This window comes from Sorex fumeus, unplaced genomic scaffold, assembly GCF_029834395.1.
Source record: "Sorex fumeus unplaced genomic scaffold, SorFum_2.1 ptg000030l, whole genome shotgun sequence".
Taxonomy (NCBI): Eukaryota; Metazoa; Chordata; class Mammalia; order Eulipotyphla; family Soricidae; genus Sorex; species Sorex fumeus.
Window position 1 is genome coordinate 5,842,125 of NW_026606087.1, and position 18,943 is coordinate 5,861,067.

Sequence of the window (18,943 nt, forward strand, 5' to 3'; positions counted from 1 at the left end):
CCGAGTTCGATTCCTCCGCCCCTCTCGGAGAGCCCGGCAAGCTACCGAGAGTATTCGATATGCCAGACACAGTAACAACAAAGTCTCCAATGGAGACGTTACTGGGCCCGCTCGACCAAATCGACGATCAACGGGAGGGCCTTTACCTTTTACCTTTATTGGAGCGATAGCACAGCGGTAGGGCGTTCGCCTTACAAGCGGCCAACATGGCCGACCCGAGTTCGATTCCTCCGCCCCTCTCGGAGAGCCCGGCAAGCTACCGAGAGTATTGGATATGCCAGACACAGTAACAATACAGAGATAATAATGAAAATAAAAACAAAAACCATACCTTGTTGCTTCTAAAAAATCCTTCAGTTTTCAGAGTTTTACTGGGCACAGTGAGAAGACGTAAATCATTGTAGCAGCGTTCCAGCACTATCCTCATTGTATCAGCAGGTAAATGGATGGCCTGCAATGAAAATGGTCCAATTAAAAAAACCTTCTCTTTAAAAATAATTCTGCTTGACCACAACACCCAATAGGAGAGAGAGAACAGGGGGGAATGCCCTGCCACAGAGGCAGGGTGGGATGGGGGGGTGCGGGGGGGGGGGAGGGATATTACCCATGGGGGTGGAAAATGGGCACTGGTGGAGGGATGGGTATTTGATCATTGTATAACCGAAACCCAAGCACAAAAATTTGTAAATCTACAACTGTACCTCATGGTGTTTCACTAAAAAAAAAAAAAAAAAAAAAAATTCTGCTTGACATCAGTTCAACACTGATGAATTTCTCTTAAAAATGGAACAAACTTAAAACAACTAGAACTTTATAAACTTTCAAAGACAAGGGGAAAAAATATTAGCTCCAACCATTAATCAATGCCATAAATCAGTAGTAATACTTACAAATATATGTTCTAAGCTTGCTCTCTCAAGCCATCTTCTCTCTCAAACATGTATTCTTTTCTTTCCCTACCCTCATTCTAAGTAAATTTCATTCAATAAAAACTTTCTTGTATTTACTAATAAATCATTTTTGAATCCAAAGAAACCAAATAACTACTGACAACTGTTGTCAAACCAACATCTATTTAACTACTAGAGTTTAAGAGTTCTTTTGAACTCTTAATACTCTGAGGGAGAGGAATGGTGTTTGGGTTTCTGGGCCATGATGGCAGTGCTCAGGGTTTATTACTGGCTCTGTGCTCAGGAGTGACCCCGGCAGTCTCCTGGAGACCTTATATAGTGAAGGGGATTCGAAGGAGGGTTGTGGCTGCCACACTACATGCAAGGTAAATGCCTTGCCTCTTGCTATACTATCTCTAGGCCCTTATTTAATACTTTCATTAATTCGATTCTCTTTTATATAATAATTAAATTAGTACTAAAACATTTTAAGTTATCCTAAAATCCCCGTCCTTAATTTTTGGTATCATTTTGTGAATCTCACACAAAATTAGAAAAATACAAATAATTTACATTTTAAATAACATAACTGATTCTCAAAATACAATTAATGGTAACTAATTCCTAAGCAGTCTAGTTATATTTTAAACATTTAGTGACTGGCACAACGGTATATAACTGCTTTATTCTCTAAAGGCATATTTTCCCCCAATAAGGTCAACTAGCTGCTCAAGAAAGGGCTGTAATCTAGTTTTTGGATAACCTACCTGTTCATACTCTAAACAAATACATTATAGCATTACACAAATGTAATCTTATGAGCTATTCAGTCATAGTTTATGATTTCACACTATGAAATCCAATTTTCTCCAATTAGTACTCTGGCAAAAGTGTTAAAAGTCATTGTTTCTTTTTATAAACAAACCAACATTTTAATATATAATACTTTACATAACTTTTATGCACAGCATTTATTTTATTGATTTCTACAATGACCCAGTTAAAAACAGCATTTTACAAACCCAGATGAAGCCCCAGGGATAGGGATCAAGTGGTAGAACACATGTCATTCCCTGCCCACCTTTATCACCACCATAGTAACCACCATAATAATAAATAACTTAAAAGATTTTTAAAATAAAATTTAAAATAAGGTGAACTACTAAAAACTGAGCTGTTTCTTACCTTATTAAGGATTTCATAAAGATTTTCAACACACCCAGGAATCTTTACCTGGGGTTTAGCAACCCTGTAGAAATTTTGCTTATGTTTGTGTGCTCTGTGTTCTATAAGGTACAGGACCTCCGTAAAGAAATAATGAATTCTCCGGAATACACTAGTCTTTTAGCTCAAGGAAATTGGAATTTTTCTTTCTTTTTGGGTCACACCTGGTGATGCACAGGGTTACTCCTGGCTCTGCACTCAGGAATAACTCCTGGCGGTGCGCAGGGGACCATATGGGATGCTGGGAATCGAACCCAGGTCGGACACATGCAAGGCAAATGCCCTATCTGCTATGCTATCACTCCAGCCCAGAAATTGAAATGTTTTAATCACATTTTTCTAGTTCAAAAATTCTGAATGAACATATGCTACGTTGCTTGCAAAATGTGTCCAATATCAACTTCTTTGTCAAATCTGCAAACTCTTCTGTTCTATAAATCTATTACCACCTTTCTGGTTACTGAAGTATGAAACTCCTGGTCATCTGTGCCACTGTCTTACCCCAACATTAACCAGTCATTAGTTCTGTAGATTCTATTTACTTAATTATCTTTACAATATACAAATTCTCTCATTTCTGATCATAGACCTTTACCTGAATTATTGACAACTTCCTCATCTACATTCATGACTCCTCTGCTCAATATATTTGGAACACTAGTCTGGCATTGCCAGACTTACCAATGATGACATTAGAGTGCTCATCATACCATCTCTGTACTTAGAAAAACAAAAAAATCTACTTACTGCTGCCTCAATCAAATAAAGCCTGAGCTTTTGTCGAACTATTTTAGAAACCTCTGTGAAATAAACTGAACATGTATTTCCAGGCATGTACTTTACGAGCTTCACTGAAAACACTCATTATTTTAAGCACCTGTTTCACTTTCCTTCCTCCACACATGAATGTTTCTTCTCTATGAACTAGTTGTCTTCTAGCTATAAAATTTGATTTATGAAAGCACTTACTGGCTTCTGTACCTTGTACAGAGCAGACATTCAAAACAATCACTAACCAATTAAAAAACTTACCTTTGAAATAAGCTGCTTGAATTCCATGACTGTTTGATTTAAGTAAGCCCGAACAGTGATAGGAACAGCTACAGATTCAGCCTTCAGATCAACAACATGCACTTTCACCATGACTTCTGTCACATTTGAAAACAAAACAAAAAACTGAAGGTTATTTTATAAAATGTCTTTCATATAAGCAATACAATTATTTATTGGTCTGAAAATGTTACTGTAAAGTATCGTGATTTACAACAGTACTACTAAAGCAATGTCATCCTAATATGTTTCTAATGGATAAGATAACATTTTCCCTAATTATCTCAAAAATAGCTATGTCACACAAATACGCATATTAAAATTTCCATTTCACAATTTTAAAACCTCATAAACATATATAAAGAATTGGAAATATGAAAAAAAAAAAGCTCCCTATATCTCATTAAGGGCTGGAGTGACAGCAGAGCGGGTAAGGCATTTGCCTTGCACACTGCCAACCTAGGTTCGATTCCTCCACCACTCTCAGAGAGCCCAGCAAGCTACTGAGAATATCTCACCCATGTGGCAAAGCCTGGCAAGCTACCCGTGATTTATTTGATATGCCAAACACAATAACAAGTGTCACAATGGAGACGTTACTGGGCCTGCTCAAGCAAATCGATGAACAACGGGAGGACAGTGACAGTGATATCTCTTTCATCCCAGATGGTCCCCCGAGTACCACTAGGAGTAATTCCTGAGTGCAGAGCCAGGAGGAATCCCTGAACATCACTGGGTATGACTCAAAAAGCAAAAAAATTAAAAAGTTTCTGAATAAAAAAATATAAATGTCATGGTTTGTATTTTGTAGTAAGACCCTGGGAGAGATGGCTTAGTGGCTGAAGTATATGCATTGCATGCAGAAGGCCCAGATTCACTTCCGGGTACCACACTGTATGCTGAACACTGCCCAGAGAGGAACCTGAGCACAAAACAAAGAGGAGCCTCTGAGTACTACCAGTATGACCCCCAAATCAAAACAAATTCCGTTATCAAAATTTTCAAACATACTAAAATTACATCTGAAGTACTCTAAAATATATACTGAAACCACAAAAGTATGTAAATAATATATAATAATAATATACGGAGGATACAAAGCAAGTATGACAGGGCTAGAACAGAGCTACTTATTTTTGAACATACTTCATAAAACTATCAAGACACTTTGTAATTAAAGTCATATTCTGCTCAAAATAGTATTTTCTAATTTCTGTGAAAAATTCTATATAAAATCTATCTTGGTTTACATGTTTGAATTCTTCAGAGTTAATCCCATATTATTCTATTCTGTTTTGTAGGAGATCATACATAGATATCTCAAGTTTTGTAGCTGCCAGAAAAGAAATGATCTCCAAATACATTTAATATTTCTTAGTTTAATATTTTAACATGAGTTTGTCGATTCATTTTTTTTTTCCTTTCTTTTTGGGTCACACCAGTGATGCACAGGGGTTACTCCTGGCTCTGCACTCAGGAATGACTCCTGGCGGTGCTCAGGGGAACCACATGGGATGCTGGGAATCGAACCCAGGTTGGCCGCAAGCAAGGCAAACGGCCTACCCGCTGAGATATTGCTTCAGTCCCAATCCTTAATTTTTAACCCAAATAAAACAAAGTATCCTGCTGAAGTCTTGTTTCAATAGCTACAGTAAGGTGAATAAAGAGTAAATAAAGATGACCCGAACTACAAATTTATAACCTATACTAATATTCATAGTTTTTAAAAAAGTTATTTTGTGATATAAAACTCCTTAAAAAACTGAAAAACGTCATACAATCAAGCAATACCACTTGTAAACATTTATCTAAATAGAACTCTAATAATGAAAGACAAATACAATATTATTACTCATGATAGTCAAAACATGGTCAGAACATGTATCCACTGATAGATTTAAAAATTGGTAAATAAAGGGCTGGAGTGATAATATAGCAGGTAGGCATTTGCCTTGCATATGGACAACCCAGTTTGATCTCTGGCAATCCCATATTTTCCCCTGGCACACGGGGAGTAATTCCTAAATGTAAAAAGTCAGGAATAATCCCTGAGCACCAAAGGGTGTGGAGCAAAAGCAAATAAAACAAAGTGGTAAATATAATCAAAGAAATGGATAGTACTCAGTTATTAAAAGTGACTAAGTTACTTCTTTTGTGACAATATGGATAAAAACTGAGGTGATCATGCTAAGTAAAACAAAAGTAAGAAAGTGAAAGACATTTACTAAATATTTTCACTCAACTGTAGTATATGTGTATATATATATAAAGTAAACAGTTAAATCACACACAAAAATAACAGGCTCTGTTAAAAACCTTACAGTTACAAAAGGGAGGAAAAAAACAGTGGGAGGAAGTAGTAGGTGGGTCATATTTATAGTATGATGGCAATGGAACTTGGTACTTGGTAAGTTAAAAACACTACACCATAGGGCAGAGTCCAAATGAGGGAGACACTGAAAATACATCAATCAGTATTTTTAAAAAGATTTTATTACAAAATGCAGGTATACAGAATTCACAGGGCAAAAATGGAAGCAAAAGATTTCATTTAACTTCTAATGATAAAAGCAGAAACTAAGTGAATTCTTTTTTCTTAAACTAAGTGAATTCTGATTAATAACAATGTAAAGAAATGGTAAAGATTTACTGAAAATAATTAAATATTCTCTATAATTTATCTATTTACACCAGGTAATCAAGGAGCATAGTGTTTCGATGCCAAATTAATCCTAATAGAAAAACGGGAGAGGGGGGTGCAGGGGGAATGCAATACATGCAATGGAAACCAGGAAAAGTTGACGTCCTGGAACCTGTGCAAATGAATAGAAATGAAAACAAAACAAAACAAAACTATAACTAGAAGCTTTGTTGTTTGTTTTTTAAAAATCAGTATTGACTCTTTGGAAGTAATCTAGATCAGTGAGCTTGCAACCAGGAGACATCTGGCCATGGTGTGAGATGAGTGGACCACAGAGGAAAGTGAGGAATGAGAAAACCAGAGAGGTAACAAAGAAAATGATAAGTTGAAAAAGACCGAGAAACACTGATCTAGAACATAACTCCAAGCTTGCTGCTACTTCTCTACCTGTCAAGATTATTCTACAATTTGGAGTACACAAAAAATTTTTGATTCACAGGGATAAAAATTTTAAGACCGATACAACTCTACTACCTTATAATTTCTTACCTCCAGGTTTGTAAGACTGGAAAACTTGATCAGGTTTTCTTGTCTCCAACAGCAGATCAAACATGTATGTTGACTTAACTCCACCTAGTAGAAGTCCCATGGGTGTATCTTCCTCTCCTTCATATGATCGTTCTAGATAATCATGAAACTCATCATATTTAACAAGGCGGCAGCAATCCAGGGGTAACACCTCTTCTAAATCCATCATCTAAGGTAAGAAAATAAACCCGTCCAGAAAAAAGAAAAAAAAAATAGTACTTTAGTCTTGATGTGTAACTGGTTTGACTAGTGCCCCCCTATGCCCCCACCTCCTGCCCTGGCCCACAGGTCCTTATAATGAAATTTGTATTATTTATACTTATAATTTGCACCAAAGCTCAAATAAGTTAAAGAACAACTTAGATGCTGTATTTAACACACTGACACCAGAACATACCACCAATGGCTCACCTCTTGACTGTGGCTGAAATCATGGCAGCGCCCGTGTCAATATGTTAAATGACTAATTTCATTATTCCTCAAACAATACAATCTAAGCACTAACATTTTACACTTTGTGAATTTGAAAAAGGTGAACTTTCTAAACTAATGAACTTAAAGACAATCTACTATAGGTACTGTTCAAGCTGAACATGTGAGGGTGAAAGAATTCATTAGAGCATGTATCTTTTGATTTTTTAAAATCTCTATTATTTTGCATTTTGGGTCATACCCAGCGATGCTCAGGGGTTATTCCTGGCTCTGCACTCCGGAATTACTCCTAGTGGTGCTCACAGGACCATGTGGGATGCTGGGGATTGAACCAGGTTGTCTGTATGAAAGGTCAATGTCCTACTCACTGTACTATAGGTTTGGCCCTGATTTCTTGATTCAAGAAGAACTGCCTCATGTAACTAGTACAACTGTATTATTGTTGTTATTTATTATTGCCACACCCAGCTGTGCTCAGGAGATCATGAGGTCCTGGGGTTCAAAGCAGGAGCTCCTGCATGCAAAACAAGTGCTTAAGGCTTTTGACATATCTCTCTGGGTCCTTAATACTAGTGAGTGCTATAGAGGGACATAAGTGGCTCTCAAACTTTTTGAGAGCAACACTCCTTTTTATGAAGCCTACTCTTGGATCTGTTCAAGGGTTGCTTCCAGAGGTGCTCAGGGGAACATGTGCCATGGACTGAACTCAGGTCTCCTGCATGCCAGTGCATATGCAAAGACCACTGACCTATCTCTCAGGCCTCAAGTACCTGGAATTTCAAGATATCTACAATTTAATTGAGGTACTTGCTTAAAATGATTAACGTTTATGGGAGAGGTTGATTTTCCCCCTTCTTTGAATGGGTGGGGGCACACCTGGTGGTGCTTTGAGCTTATTCCTGGCTCTGCATTCAGGCATCACTCCTTACAGTGCTATGGGGACCATATGGAATGCCAGGGATTGAACCTGGATTGGTTGAGTTCAAGGCAGGCATCTTGCCTGCTGTTATTATTGTTCCTGCTCTATTTATACTTCTGATGTATAGTAACTGCACCACTACTACCAAAGTGTCCAAGTCCCTCCTCCACTGTACCACCATCCTTTTGTCACTTCTCATCTGCCTCTCCTTCTACTCCAGCCCCCTCGTCCACAACTGTTTGGTAACCTCAGTTTTGTAGTGATAGGCCAAGTGTTTATTTTATTTATTCATTTTGGGGTCCATACCCAGCTGTGCTCAGGGCTTACTCCTGGCTCTGTACTCAAGAGATCACTCTTGGTGGGCTCAGGTGACCATATGAAATGACAGACATAGAACCTGGGTTGGCTATCTGCAAGACAAATACCTTACTTGCTGTATTACCATTTCGGTTCCTGGAGGGCCAAGAGTTTTTAATCATTCGATACTGTCTGTTCTTTTGTTTTTTTTATATACCACAGATGAGTGAGATCATTCAGTTATTTGTTCTTACTCTTGACTTATGACACTTTCCGTTCTATCCAAATTGAAGCAAACAGCAAGATTTCATCTTTTCTTATAGCTGTATAGTATTCCATTGTGTATATATGCCGAGTCTTTCTACTCCTCTATCACTGGACATCTGAGTTGTTTCCATATTCTAACCATAGTGCTTAGTGTGGCAATAAACTCATATACAGTTGTGCATATGTTTTCAAGTTAATGATTTGTGTTGTTGGGATAGATGCCGAAAAGTAAAATTTTGGGTTATATGGAAGTTTATCCTTACTTTTATGAGAAGTCTCCCTACTATTTCCATAGAGACTGAACTAGACATTCCCACTCAGAGAATGAGGGTATTGTAGCATCTGAAGCAATGTTTCTGGAAGAGGATACTACTGATCACCAAGGAACACTAGAACAACATAGGGGAGGTATCTGTGGAGCCTAAAGGGGGATGCTTTCTGTTTGCTTAAAGAAGATCAATTTGCCAGGTGAAGTGAATAATGCTTTCATTGAAAAGGGGTGGTAGGCCAAATAAGTTTGGAAACTTTGATTTAAACATTTGTAAATTGTAATGTTTACATATTTTCTTTCGGTTTTCCCTAATGGAGTATACATTCTGTGAGGATAATGAAGCATATCTCTTGTTAAAGATACAGATCTATAACAGACTTCTTCATCAAGATCATGAACGATCGGTTTGAGGCTCTTCATGTTCCCAGAGCGAAAAGATGACTATGGGCTACACTAGCACGCGACAGGGACAAATGGAGACGTTACTGGTGCCCGCTCGAGCAAATCGACGGCTAACGGGAAGTTAAGTGATTGAGTTTCTCTAAGGTCTTATATAATAGGCCCTCAATAAGTATCAGCTAAACAAATTTTTTTTTTCTTTTTGAGTTACACCCAGTGATGCACAGGGGTTACTCCTGGCTCTACACTCAGGAATTACTCCTGACAGCGCTCAGGGGACCATATGGGATGCTGGGAATCGAACCCAGGTCGGCTGTGTGCAAGGCAAACGCCCTACCCGCTGTGCTATCACTCCAGCCCCATAAAAAAGAAATATTCTTAAGGGCCAGAGAGATAGAACAGAAGTTAAGGTACTTGCCTTGCATGTGACCAACTCTAGTTCTATCCCAAGCAAAAAGTCTCTAAGCACTACAAGAGTGAGTAATCCCTGAGTACAAAGTGAAGAGTAAGCCTTCAGCGTTAACAGTTGTAACCCCAAACAAAAAACATAAAGTCTACTTCTACTTGAATTCTAGAAAGCGTAACTAGCTTTCAGACTGTGAAAATTCTCAAAATCAACTATCTTACAAAAGAGAGTTATATCTCTTAGAGATATATGATTAAAATGAAATCAGGATTACGGTAACACACTTAGAGTGATTATAATAAAAACTCTGAAAAACAGTTAATACTATTTTCCAAAATATTTACAATTAAATACCAAGAGTATAATTAAACCTACCTTATAAGCAATTTCTACTGCTTCCTTTAGTGTCTTATCCTTATGAACCTCCAATTTGTTTTCCATCATTACTTGTTTCACAGGATGCAAGCAGAATAATTTTATCTAGAAAATATAAAACGCCATCAAATCAGCTCAGCAAAGTTTAATTATTTTCCTATTATTCAAAATAATAAAATTTTAAAAAAAGCTGGAATCATTCTCATGTCTTAATAATTTACAGTGACTGTATTAGATATTATTAAAAATTCACAAACTTTTAAATGAAGGCATATTTCTTTATAAACATGTGCAATATATTACATTATCATTCCCCTACTGAGACTCAGTTCATTTCTCTTTTGTCCCTAGTTTGGAAAAGACTGAGATGAATGTAAATGTAGTCAAAATTTTTACAGCATGTTATAATTCTTCAGAGAATCATAAGGTAATATAAATTTATTTAAGCTCCTAATAAATTTTACTCAAGTTCTATGCAAAAGGGCTCCACCAATTTACTATTCTTGTGCCAGAATTATGACAATGCCCAGCTCAATGTAACTTCACCACTCCTGAGTATTATTACTATATGCTACATTTAAATTTATTATCATTTTTGGGCATACAATGGCAGTATTCAGGACTTACTCCTGACTCTACGCTCAGGGGGTAACTCCTGGCAGGGGTCAGTGGGTCATATGGGATGCCAGAAATTAAATCTGGGTAGGCCATATGAAAGACAAATGCCCTATCCACTATACTACTGCTCTGGCCCCTGCTATTGGCTTTTATTAGAATAAAATTATACTCTGCTTCAATATATACAACTGGCTTAATGATCACATAGCATAATATTTTCTACAGAACCCAATTAGTCAAGAAAACTGCAGTTAGACTTCAATAGACTTTCCAATTAAGAGCAAAATTATAAAATCTAACCTTGCATGTATTGCGTTCAATTTCTCGTTGCCTCTTTTCTTGTTCTTCCAATTCTCTTTCTCTCTGCACCAAGCTTTTTATATGTTCTGGATATTCATCTACTTCTAGAAATTCTATGAATTAATAAAAATATAGATGTTACCAATGAACTTGTGCTTCTTTTTGTTCTATGATGTTACTACAATAAATACTTTTGTTTTCTACCAAAACATATCTCCATTACACCAATCTCTTAATTTGGAACATGATTTTCTTTCAGTTAAAGGTGAAGGGGTATCTGATAATGACATGTGACAAATCTGGTGTTTAAAAGGCACAAGGTGATGTACATGTCTAACATGTCTGAGGCATGGAGAGGGAGAAGGAAGAATGGAGAATATGGTAGAGTACATGCTTTGCATGGGTGAGTCCCTGGGTCTGAACCTACAAATAATGCACACACACACACATACACACGCACAAATTGTCATATTTATCTGCAATAACTCTCAGCTCTAAGATAACTCTTGTATATAAACCAAACTTTTTACAATGGAGAATTCAAGACTTGGAAATAAAATAATTTTTAACTTCAAATAGCTGTGTGATCTTTCAAGCTGTGTGATCTTTCTTGGCCAAGTTTACTTTTTAAGCCTTAGGTTTCTTTAGTTTATTAACAGCTTAACATCACCCACCCCATAGGGTCATTGCCTGCTATATAATAAAATGAAATAAATGCTGCTACTACTCTTGAAAATGCTGCTTAATATTCACTAATAAAATTCTCTTTCCTTTGTCCTCTAAGTAATCTTTCAGCTGCCTTCTTTAAAATAAAAACTTCATGTTAATTTCAAGTATTAAAAGAACCATATGTGGGCATGCAGCTGACCTGGATTTGATTTCCATCACTCTACAGGGTCCCTTGAGCCCTACCAGGAATGATCCCTGAGTGTTGCTAGGTGTGGCAGCCACCGCCCCCCCCCCCCCCGGAAAAAAAATATTAAACAGGAGACCATGACACTGTTTACTAACACCAATAATTATTAGGTATTAAATAGGTAAAAGTATAAATGAAATCATGCCTCCATGAAACGGAAAATTCCATTGTTTGAGACATAAGCTCTTAAATTAAAAAAGAAAAATCCATCTTAAACATACAGCGCCCTCTGGTGCTTCATCACAAAATGTGTGAAAAGAGGATAAAGGGAAGCTACTAAGTTACTCAACTACTGTGTATCTCTGGTGGGCTGGGTACTACAGAAGACACACACAAAGATCCAACGTTGCCTCTGTATCCTGATAACTATGATCCAGGACAAATTATCTTGGGAGGTATATTATCTTTATCTGAAGAATAAGAATAAGCACTCTATCAGAAAGAGAAGTGGACAGACATAGAATGACTGAACTCGTTCACGGAATATAAGAAAACATAGTATGAGACTTGACTAATACCCAAGGACAGAAGAAACTGGGGCTAGGAGGGCTGGTCAATGGTTGGTAGCTTGCTACAAGTGTTTGTGTATGTGTGTGGTGGTGGGGTGGTGGGGGCAGTCAGGATAGAGAACCACTATGACAATATTAGTTGGAAATGGCCAAGAACTGAGTGGTGAAAAGTAGGTAAAGGGATTTATATATATATATATATATATATGCAAAACCTTTAAAACTTTTACATATATATGATATATGTCATATCCAGCAGAGATTCAGGGTTGCTCCTGACTTTACACACACACACACACACACACACACACATATATATATATATATATATATATATGTAAAACCTTTCAGTACCTGTACTGCAAACCACAATAATGCCCAAAAGGGATGGAGAGAGGAGAGGAGGAGAGGGAGAGAGGAGGAGAGAGAGAGAGAGAGAGAGCAAGAGAGGAAGAGAGCCTATCATAAAGGCCTGGTGGGGGCGCTGCAGGTTACAGGAGAGACACTGAGGGTAGGGAAATGTACATTGGTGAAGGGAGTGTTGAAACACTGTATGACTGAAACCCAATCATGAGCAACTTTGTAACTCAAGGTGATTCAATTAAAGGTAAAAAGGTAAAAGGTAAAGGACCTCCCGTTGTTCATCGATTTGCTCAAGCGGGCCCAGTAACGTCTCCATTGGAGATTTTGTTGTTACTGTGTTTGGCATATCGAATACGTCATGGGAAGCTTGCCAGGCTCTGCCGTGCGGGCGAGATACTCTCGGTAGCTTGTCGGGCTCTCCGAGACAGGCGGAGGAATCGAACTCGAGTCGGCCATGCTGGCTGCGTGCAAGGCAAATGCCCTACCGCTGTGCTATCATTTAAATTCACATTCTGAAATGATAATTTCAATTTTTTTCATCAAATTTATAGTGAATTATTGAATAGCCCACAGTATGACAGTGTATCACTAGTAAAACTAAGTCCTAAGCCTTAATCAGTTGGAGCTACAAACTAATGGTGGTTTACAAAAACAGAAACAAAAAGCATTATATTGCTTAAAACATTTACTGACAGTTCGGTAGTATCTGACAAAGGAAATATGCTGATACCAAAGGAAGTGATATAATTATAAAAAAAACATGAGCAAGCCCATGAGTATAAATCTGTATTAAAAGTAACTGCACAACATATCCCTATCTACTTGCAATACTACTTACATCAGAATCAACAAATAGGAAGTACAATTTTAAAAATAATTACAGAAAAAAGGAAAAATATTCATGTTTGTACATAGGATTATTCCAAAGATTCTTAATAAAATTTAAAAATTAGAAATGCAAACTAGACTTAAAAAACTTTACTTTTATTGTTGTTGTGATGTCATATCCAGCAGAGATTCAGGGTTGCTCCTGACTCTGTATTCAGGGCATCTTGGTCATATACTATCATATATAATAACCATGTAAGTTGCATATAGTATTACCTTATAAATATTTAATTTACAATAAAGCTGTTATTTGTGAGTGTGAGTGTCTGGTGCCAGGAATCAAAGTCAGATCTTCACATATGCAAGGTCCAGAACATGTTACCTAAGGTCTTTTGTTTTGTTTTCATACTTGGTGCAGCTCAGGGATCACTACTGGCTCTGTGCTCAAGGGCCACGGGGCTCAAGGAGCCATATGTGGTACCAGGATCAAAAGAGCTGGCCATGTACAAGTCAAGTACTTTACCTGATGTACTATCTCTACAGTCCAGTTTGTTTGTTTTTGGTCATATTTGGTGCTTGGGGTTACTTCCTGCTCTGTGCTTGGGCATAACTAGCTCCCAGCAGTGCTTGGTGAACAATGCTGTGAAGGCATCCTGCATACAAAGCATGAACTCAGCCCATGGAGCTATCCTCTGGGCGTAGTGTAAGTTTAGGTTGGTATTTTAATCCATCATTATAGCAAGTCTTAAAATTAAGGTATAACAAACTATAAAAAGTTATCTAGGTTTATAAAATTTGCAAAATAAACATAAGAGATTTAAATCAAATAATAACATACTTGCATTTCTTGCTGGATCTTTCAGTCTGTAAATCAGCATATATGCATTTGTAGAGCTAGTAAAAACAAAACAGGCATACAAAGTATATTATAAAGATGCCATTTCTAAGCATCAAATATTCATTTTAAGTTACATTTTTGGTTGTAGTCTCAACCAATTAAAAAATTGCGTTCCTAATGCTGGACAAGTTAAATACATTCAAAAGAAACTGGGTGAAATTTACTTTGATTTGTAAATTTGATGTATTACTACATTTAAAAATCAAAATAAAGATTTCATAGCTCCTCTTGAAACATAAAAGTTTTCAAAACAAAAAGTTCAAAAAGCAATCACCATAGTTAACTCAGGAGTCAGTATTTTCTGGAAGGATACTAGTTAAAGCCTTATGTTCTACAGGCCCCATGTTACAATTACTTAACTTTGCTATTCTAGTAAAAAAAATATACAACATCTAAAGAGATGAGTTTATGTTCCAATAAAGTTTCATTTCCAAAAACTGGAAGCAGACTGAAGGAAAGGTTATAGTTTGTTAACCTCTAGGTTAAAACACTTAAATGGTTTAAAAAAAAGTGAGAATTTTAATTAATTTTATCTTATAAATACAAAAAAAATTAGAAATTAATTTACCTTGCAAAAGCACTGGAATAATATCCTCTGCTTCCAGAAGATCCACCATGTGTTTTCTTAATGTCTTCTTGTGTTATCTGTTAAGTAGTTACATTACTTTTTTGTAAACTCAATAACAGCATTATCTTTCTGTTAATATGTAACCTGATTCTGAAGTAAATAAATTACATGGACACCAATCACAAAAGTGACTAATAATAGTATGTAGGTCAATCAGTTCTAGTGTACCTGAACAGTTAGCCAAAGATTCAGGGTAAGAACAGCACTCTGGGAACAGTCAGCAAGCCCCAATTGAAACAAAGAAACACAAAAATAAGAACAAAAATAACTAACGCGGGACATTTATATAAAAAAGGAAAGACTGATCTGATACAGGTCTTAAAACACTTCTTAGAAAAGACTTAAGTTGCTCAATTTTAATAAACTATTCATTCCCACTCCTGTATCTCATAAAAATATTGATCACTTGATTATTTTACTTGACATCCCATTACTCATCAATGAAATGACGGAGGTCGGAACTCCGGATTCTTTCTCTCACTTGAGTGAAGCGTGATACTCCAAGCAAAGCTCTTTCGATTCCTCTTTGGGAGACCCAAATAGCATTCTCATCCTGTTTTCGTAGGGCCCAGGTCTTTGAGGTGTATGTTAATGCAGGAAGAACAGTGGAATTGAAGAGATGTGCCCGGAGTTGGAGGTTCTTCGTTCTCTTAGCTATTTCTTCGACGCTCTTGAAAAGGCGTTCCAAGCCGCTCTCTTCCTCCTGTGCAACTCAGGTGCCAGGTCATTCGTCATGTTGACTTCTCGACCTAGGTACACATAACTGTTGCATTTGGAGATGTTCATTCCATTGAGAGCAAATGGAAAGTCAGGAACGAGACCATTTCTCATAAACATTGTCTTTGTGAGATTCAGCTGTAGTTCGACCTTTCCACACTCACGGTTGAAGTCGGCCAGCATTTGTGCCACTTGGCTAGTGTTTGGTGTTATTAGAATGATGTCATCAGCGAAGCGGAGGTGGTGTAGTTGCTGACCGTCTATCTTCACTCCCATTCCTTCCCATTCCAGTCGTCGCATGACGTTCTTGAGGGTGGCACTGAAGAGTTTCGGTGAAATGGCATCATCCTGCTGAACCCCTCTCTTGACATCAATGATCACTTCCTTGTAAAATGGTGAGATCCTGGTAGTGATTCTGTAATACAGCTCACAGAGGATCCTGATGTACTGAGTTTGAACACCCTGTCTGGCTAGGGCTTCGATGACCGCTTCAGCCTCAGCTAAATCAAAGGCCTTCTTTAAATCAATGAACATTAGACAGAGTGGCATCTTAAACTCCCGAGAAACCTCAATGAGCTTGGTTACCATGTGGATATGGTCGATCATGCTGAATCCTTTTCAGAATCCGGCTTGCTTATTACTTAATATTCTTAAAACAATTAACATGGGAACTGTTGCAAGTATTTTACCTCAGATCAATGGCGGGGGTGGGGGGGGAAGAGTGGGGAGTGAGATTTCGACTGCTAGAACTCATTTTTCGAAAACTAAAAAAATGCTCTTATTCTGTCATTTATATGCAGATATAGGTTTATAACGAATACCAAAAATTTAAAAAATCATGCACTGTTTTCATAAAAATACTTTTCAATTTAAAAGTTCTCCTTATTGCAAACCACAACACCCAATAAGAGAGAGAGAACAAAAGGGAATGCCCTGCCACAGAGGCAGGGTGGGATGGGGGGGATGGGGGGTGGGAGGGATACTGGGATCCATGGTGGTGGGAAATGGGCACTGGTGGAGGGATGGGTATTTGATCATTGTTGATCATTGTATAATTGAAACCCAAGCACAAAAATTTGTAAGTCTACAACTGTACCTCATGATGTCTCACTAATTAAAAAAAAAAAATTCTCCTTACCCTGCTAACATGTTGATCATTGAAGCTGTACCACTGCTCATCACTGAATGACTTTATACAAGCATAATAATGACCACCAGCAGCGCTCCCTGAATGAACCATAACGGAGAAGAGCTCATAGATCAACGAATTCTATAGGGGTGAAAATAAAAACGACTCAGAGAAGAAAGAAACATAAAAGACATAATTATGTATATAGTTCCTATTCTCTATGAATACAAGTTAGTTTCTCTGTATGCTATGTCCTTATTTTATGTTAAATTTTGCTTTAAATTAATTAAAACACCAAATCAACATTGATTTTATGTAACACAACTTTCAATCAGTATAGTTCTTCACCTTTCAAATATGTGAAGTTCCCTAGAAATAAACATGTGAAATATAAAGTTATTTATATGAGAAAAATAATTTTAGAAGTGCTAAATACAAGACTGTTTTGATTATGTGTAGTCAAAATTAAAAATAAATCCCAAATACCAATCTCTTATTCAAATAAAATTCTATTTCCTTTACAAAAAATGAAATATAAAATGATATGGAACATATTTTAATGTATATATAGATTATCTACAACACAATGATCTACTGATTTGACAACTTTAAACTTTGAATCTGTAGTCAAATTAAAATTATTTACTTTTTTTGTAAAATGATTCTGCATTACTTGGAACAAGAGACCATTTTAACTAAATATCTAGTATTTGCTGAAGAAAAATAGGAATAGAGGAATAATTTATGGAATAAAAGTATATGATTTGAAAATTTATTTTCAAGTTTCAGGTTATTTTTTTCTATCAGAAGTTCAGGCACATTCCAGAGACAGTCTGAGATACTAGAAATCTTATAGATAAAAATACCATCCCAAGAAAAACTAGAAAAAAATATCGAAATAAGAAGTTTATAGATTAAAAAGGCAGCTTTACATGAAAAGGCTTTAGTTTACAATAATCAAGTTTTCTTTTATTTAAATAAATAATAAAGGCCCTCCCATTGTTCATCGATTTGCTCGAGCGGGCCCAGTAACATCTCCATTGGAGACTTTGTTGTTACTGTGTTTGGCATATTAAATACGTCACAGGGAGCTTGCCAGGCTCTGCCGTGCGGGCGAGATACTCTCGGTAGCTTGCCAGGCTCTCCGAGAGGGACGGAGGAATCGAACTCGGGTCAGCCATATTGGCTGCGTGCAAGGCAAACGCCCTACCGCTGTGCTATAAATTTCTACAAAAACCAGTGTCTCTTATTTATATCTTTTGCTTAGAAAAAATATTTGAGCAATGGTAAATTATGACTCAACATTCTAATTTATCCAGAAAATAATTTTCAGTGGATTATTACTAATAATTACTAAGATTATAATTTCAAGAATTCTGAAAATACCTGAAAACTACCATGTCACTCCTGTTTTCACTCCTAAAATTAAAATTTCTGCACAGATAGGAAGTTTCAAAATTTATGTTCAGATCAGTAAACTTTTAAATCATGGTACCTCCGGGCCTTCAAGCTAATACTATAGTCAGAACTATAGTATGTATGTAGTTTACTATCATAGATTGTTCATTATTAAATCTTAAAATCACTTCAGTAAGCATAGAGAACAGGTCAAAGCACCAAAAGGGGAGGAAATCTTTAAATAACACAAATAGCCATGAAAGCAAGTCTTCCCCTACAAAAAAGCTAAAAGAAACCAGAAAAAAACTCTGCCAATAAATATCTATAATTTTAAATTTTCACCATAATTAGTATTAGCAAAAGAAAACATATTTTTTCTGGAAAATTATAATGGCAACATCTTGCAGATTATAAATTGCGAAAAGACTAAATAATCTCACAGAATACATCTATTTAAAGGAGGTTTTCTAAAGGCAAAAATCATAGTTTCAAATTAAAAAAAGAGGGAGAAGAGTGAATTCATCCAAGTTAGTAATATGATTTCTACATAAAATCACAATGAAACATATTTTAACATTGTTTTCTTTTACTGTGTAATAAAGTAACAATATTATTTAACTGTAATGGTCATGATTCTTCAAATAAGAAGCTGACAATAGATTTCCAGATAAAAACAAAATACATTTAATTTTAAAGTTTTCAAAATATATAGCAACTTAAAGCTACATTAGACAAGCGCTTAGTCCAAAGTGACATAATTTGTCTACAATATCAAAAATCATTGTTGGTAGGTCATATGGTTACTGTCACATATTCAGGTGTGGAGAACAGATGGTCAACGGGACATTATGACCCTCAAAATCAGGTGGTCTGGGGGCTG

General features: G+C 36.6%; 1 protein-coding gene across 3 annotated transcripts in view; it reads right to left on the reverse strand.

Annotated features, from left to right (window-relative positions):
• USP47 (ubiquitin specific peptidase 47) overlaps positions 1-18,943 on the reverse strand; it is a 113,930-nt gene that overhangs the window by 18,696 nt on the left and 76,291 nt on the right. For all 3 annotated transcript variants that reach the window (XM_056115821.1, XM_056115819.1, XM_056115818.1), the window contains 8 exons: positions 16,675-16,806; positions 14,760-14,836; positions 14,132-14,187; positions 10,678-10,790; positions 9,760-9,864; positions 6,355-6,562; positions 3,147-3,262; positions 332-451 (listed from right to left, as the gene is read on the reverse strand). In XM_056115821.1, coding sequence (XP_055971796.1) covers positions 332-451; positions 3,147-3,262; positions 6,355-6,562; positions 9,760-9,864; positions 10,678-10,790; positions 14,132-14,187; positions 14,760-14,836; positions 16,675-16,806 — 927 coding nt within the window. The remainder of the gene's footprint in view (positions 1-331; positions 452-3,146; positions 3,263-6,354; positions 6,563-9,759; positions 9,865-10,677; positions 10,791-14,131; positions 14,188-14,759; positions 14,837-16,674; positions 16,807-18,943) is intronic.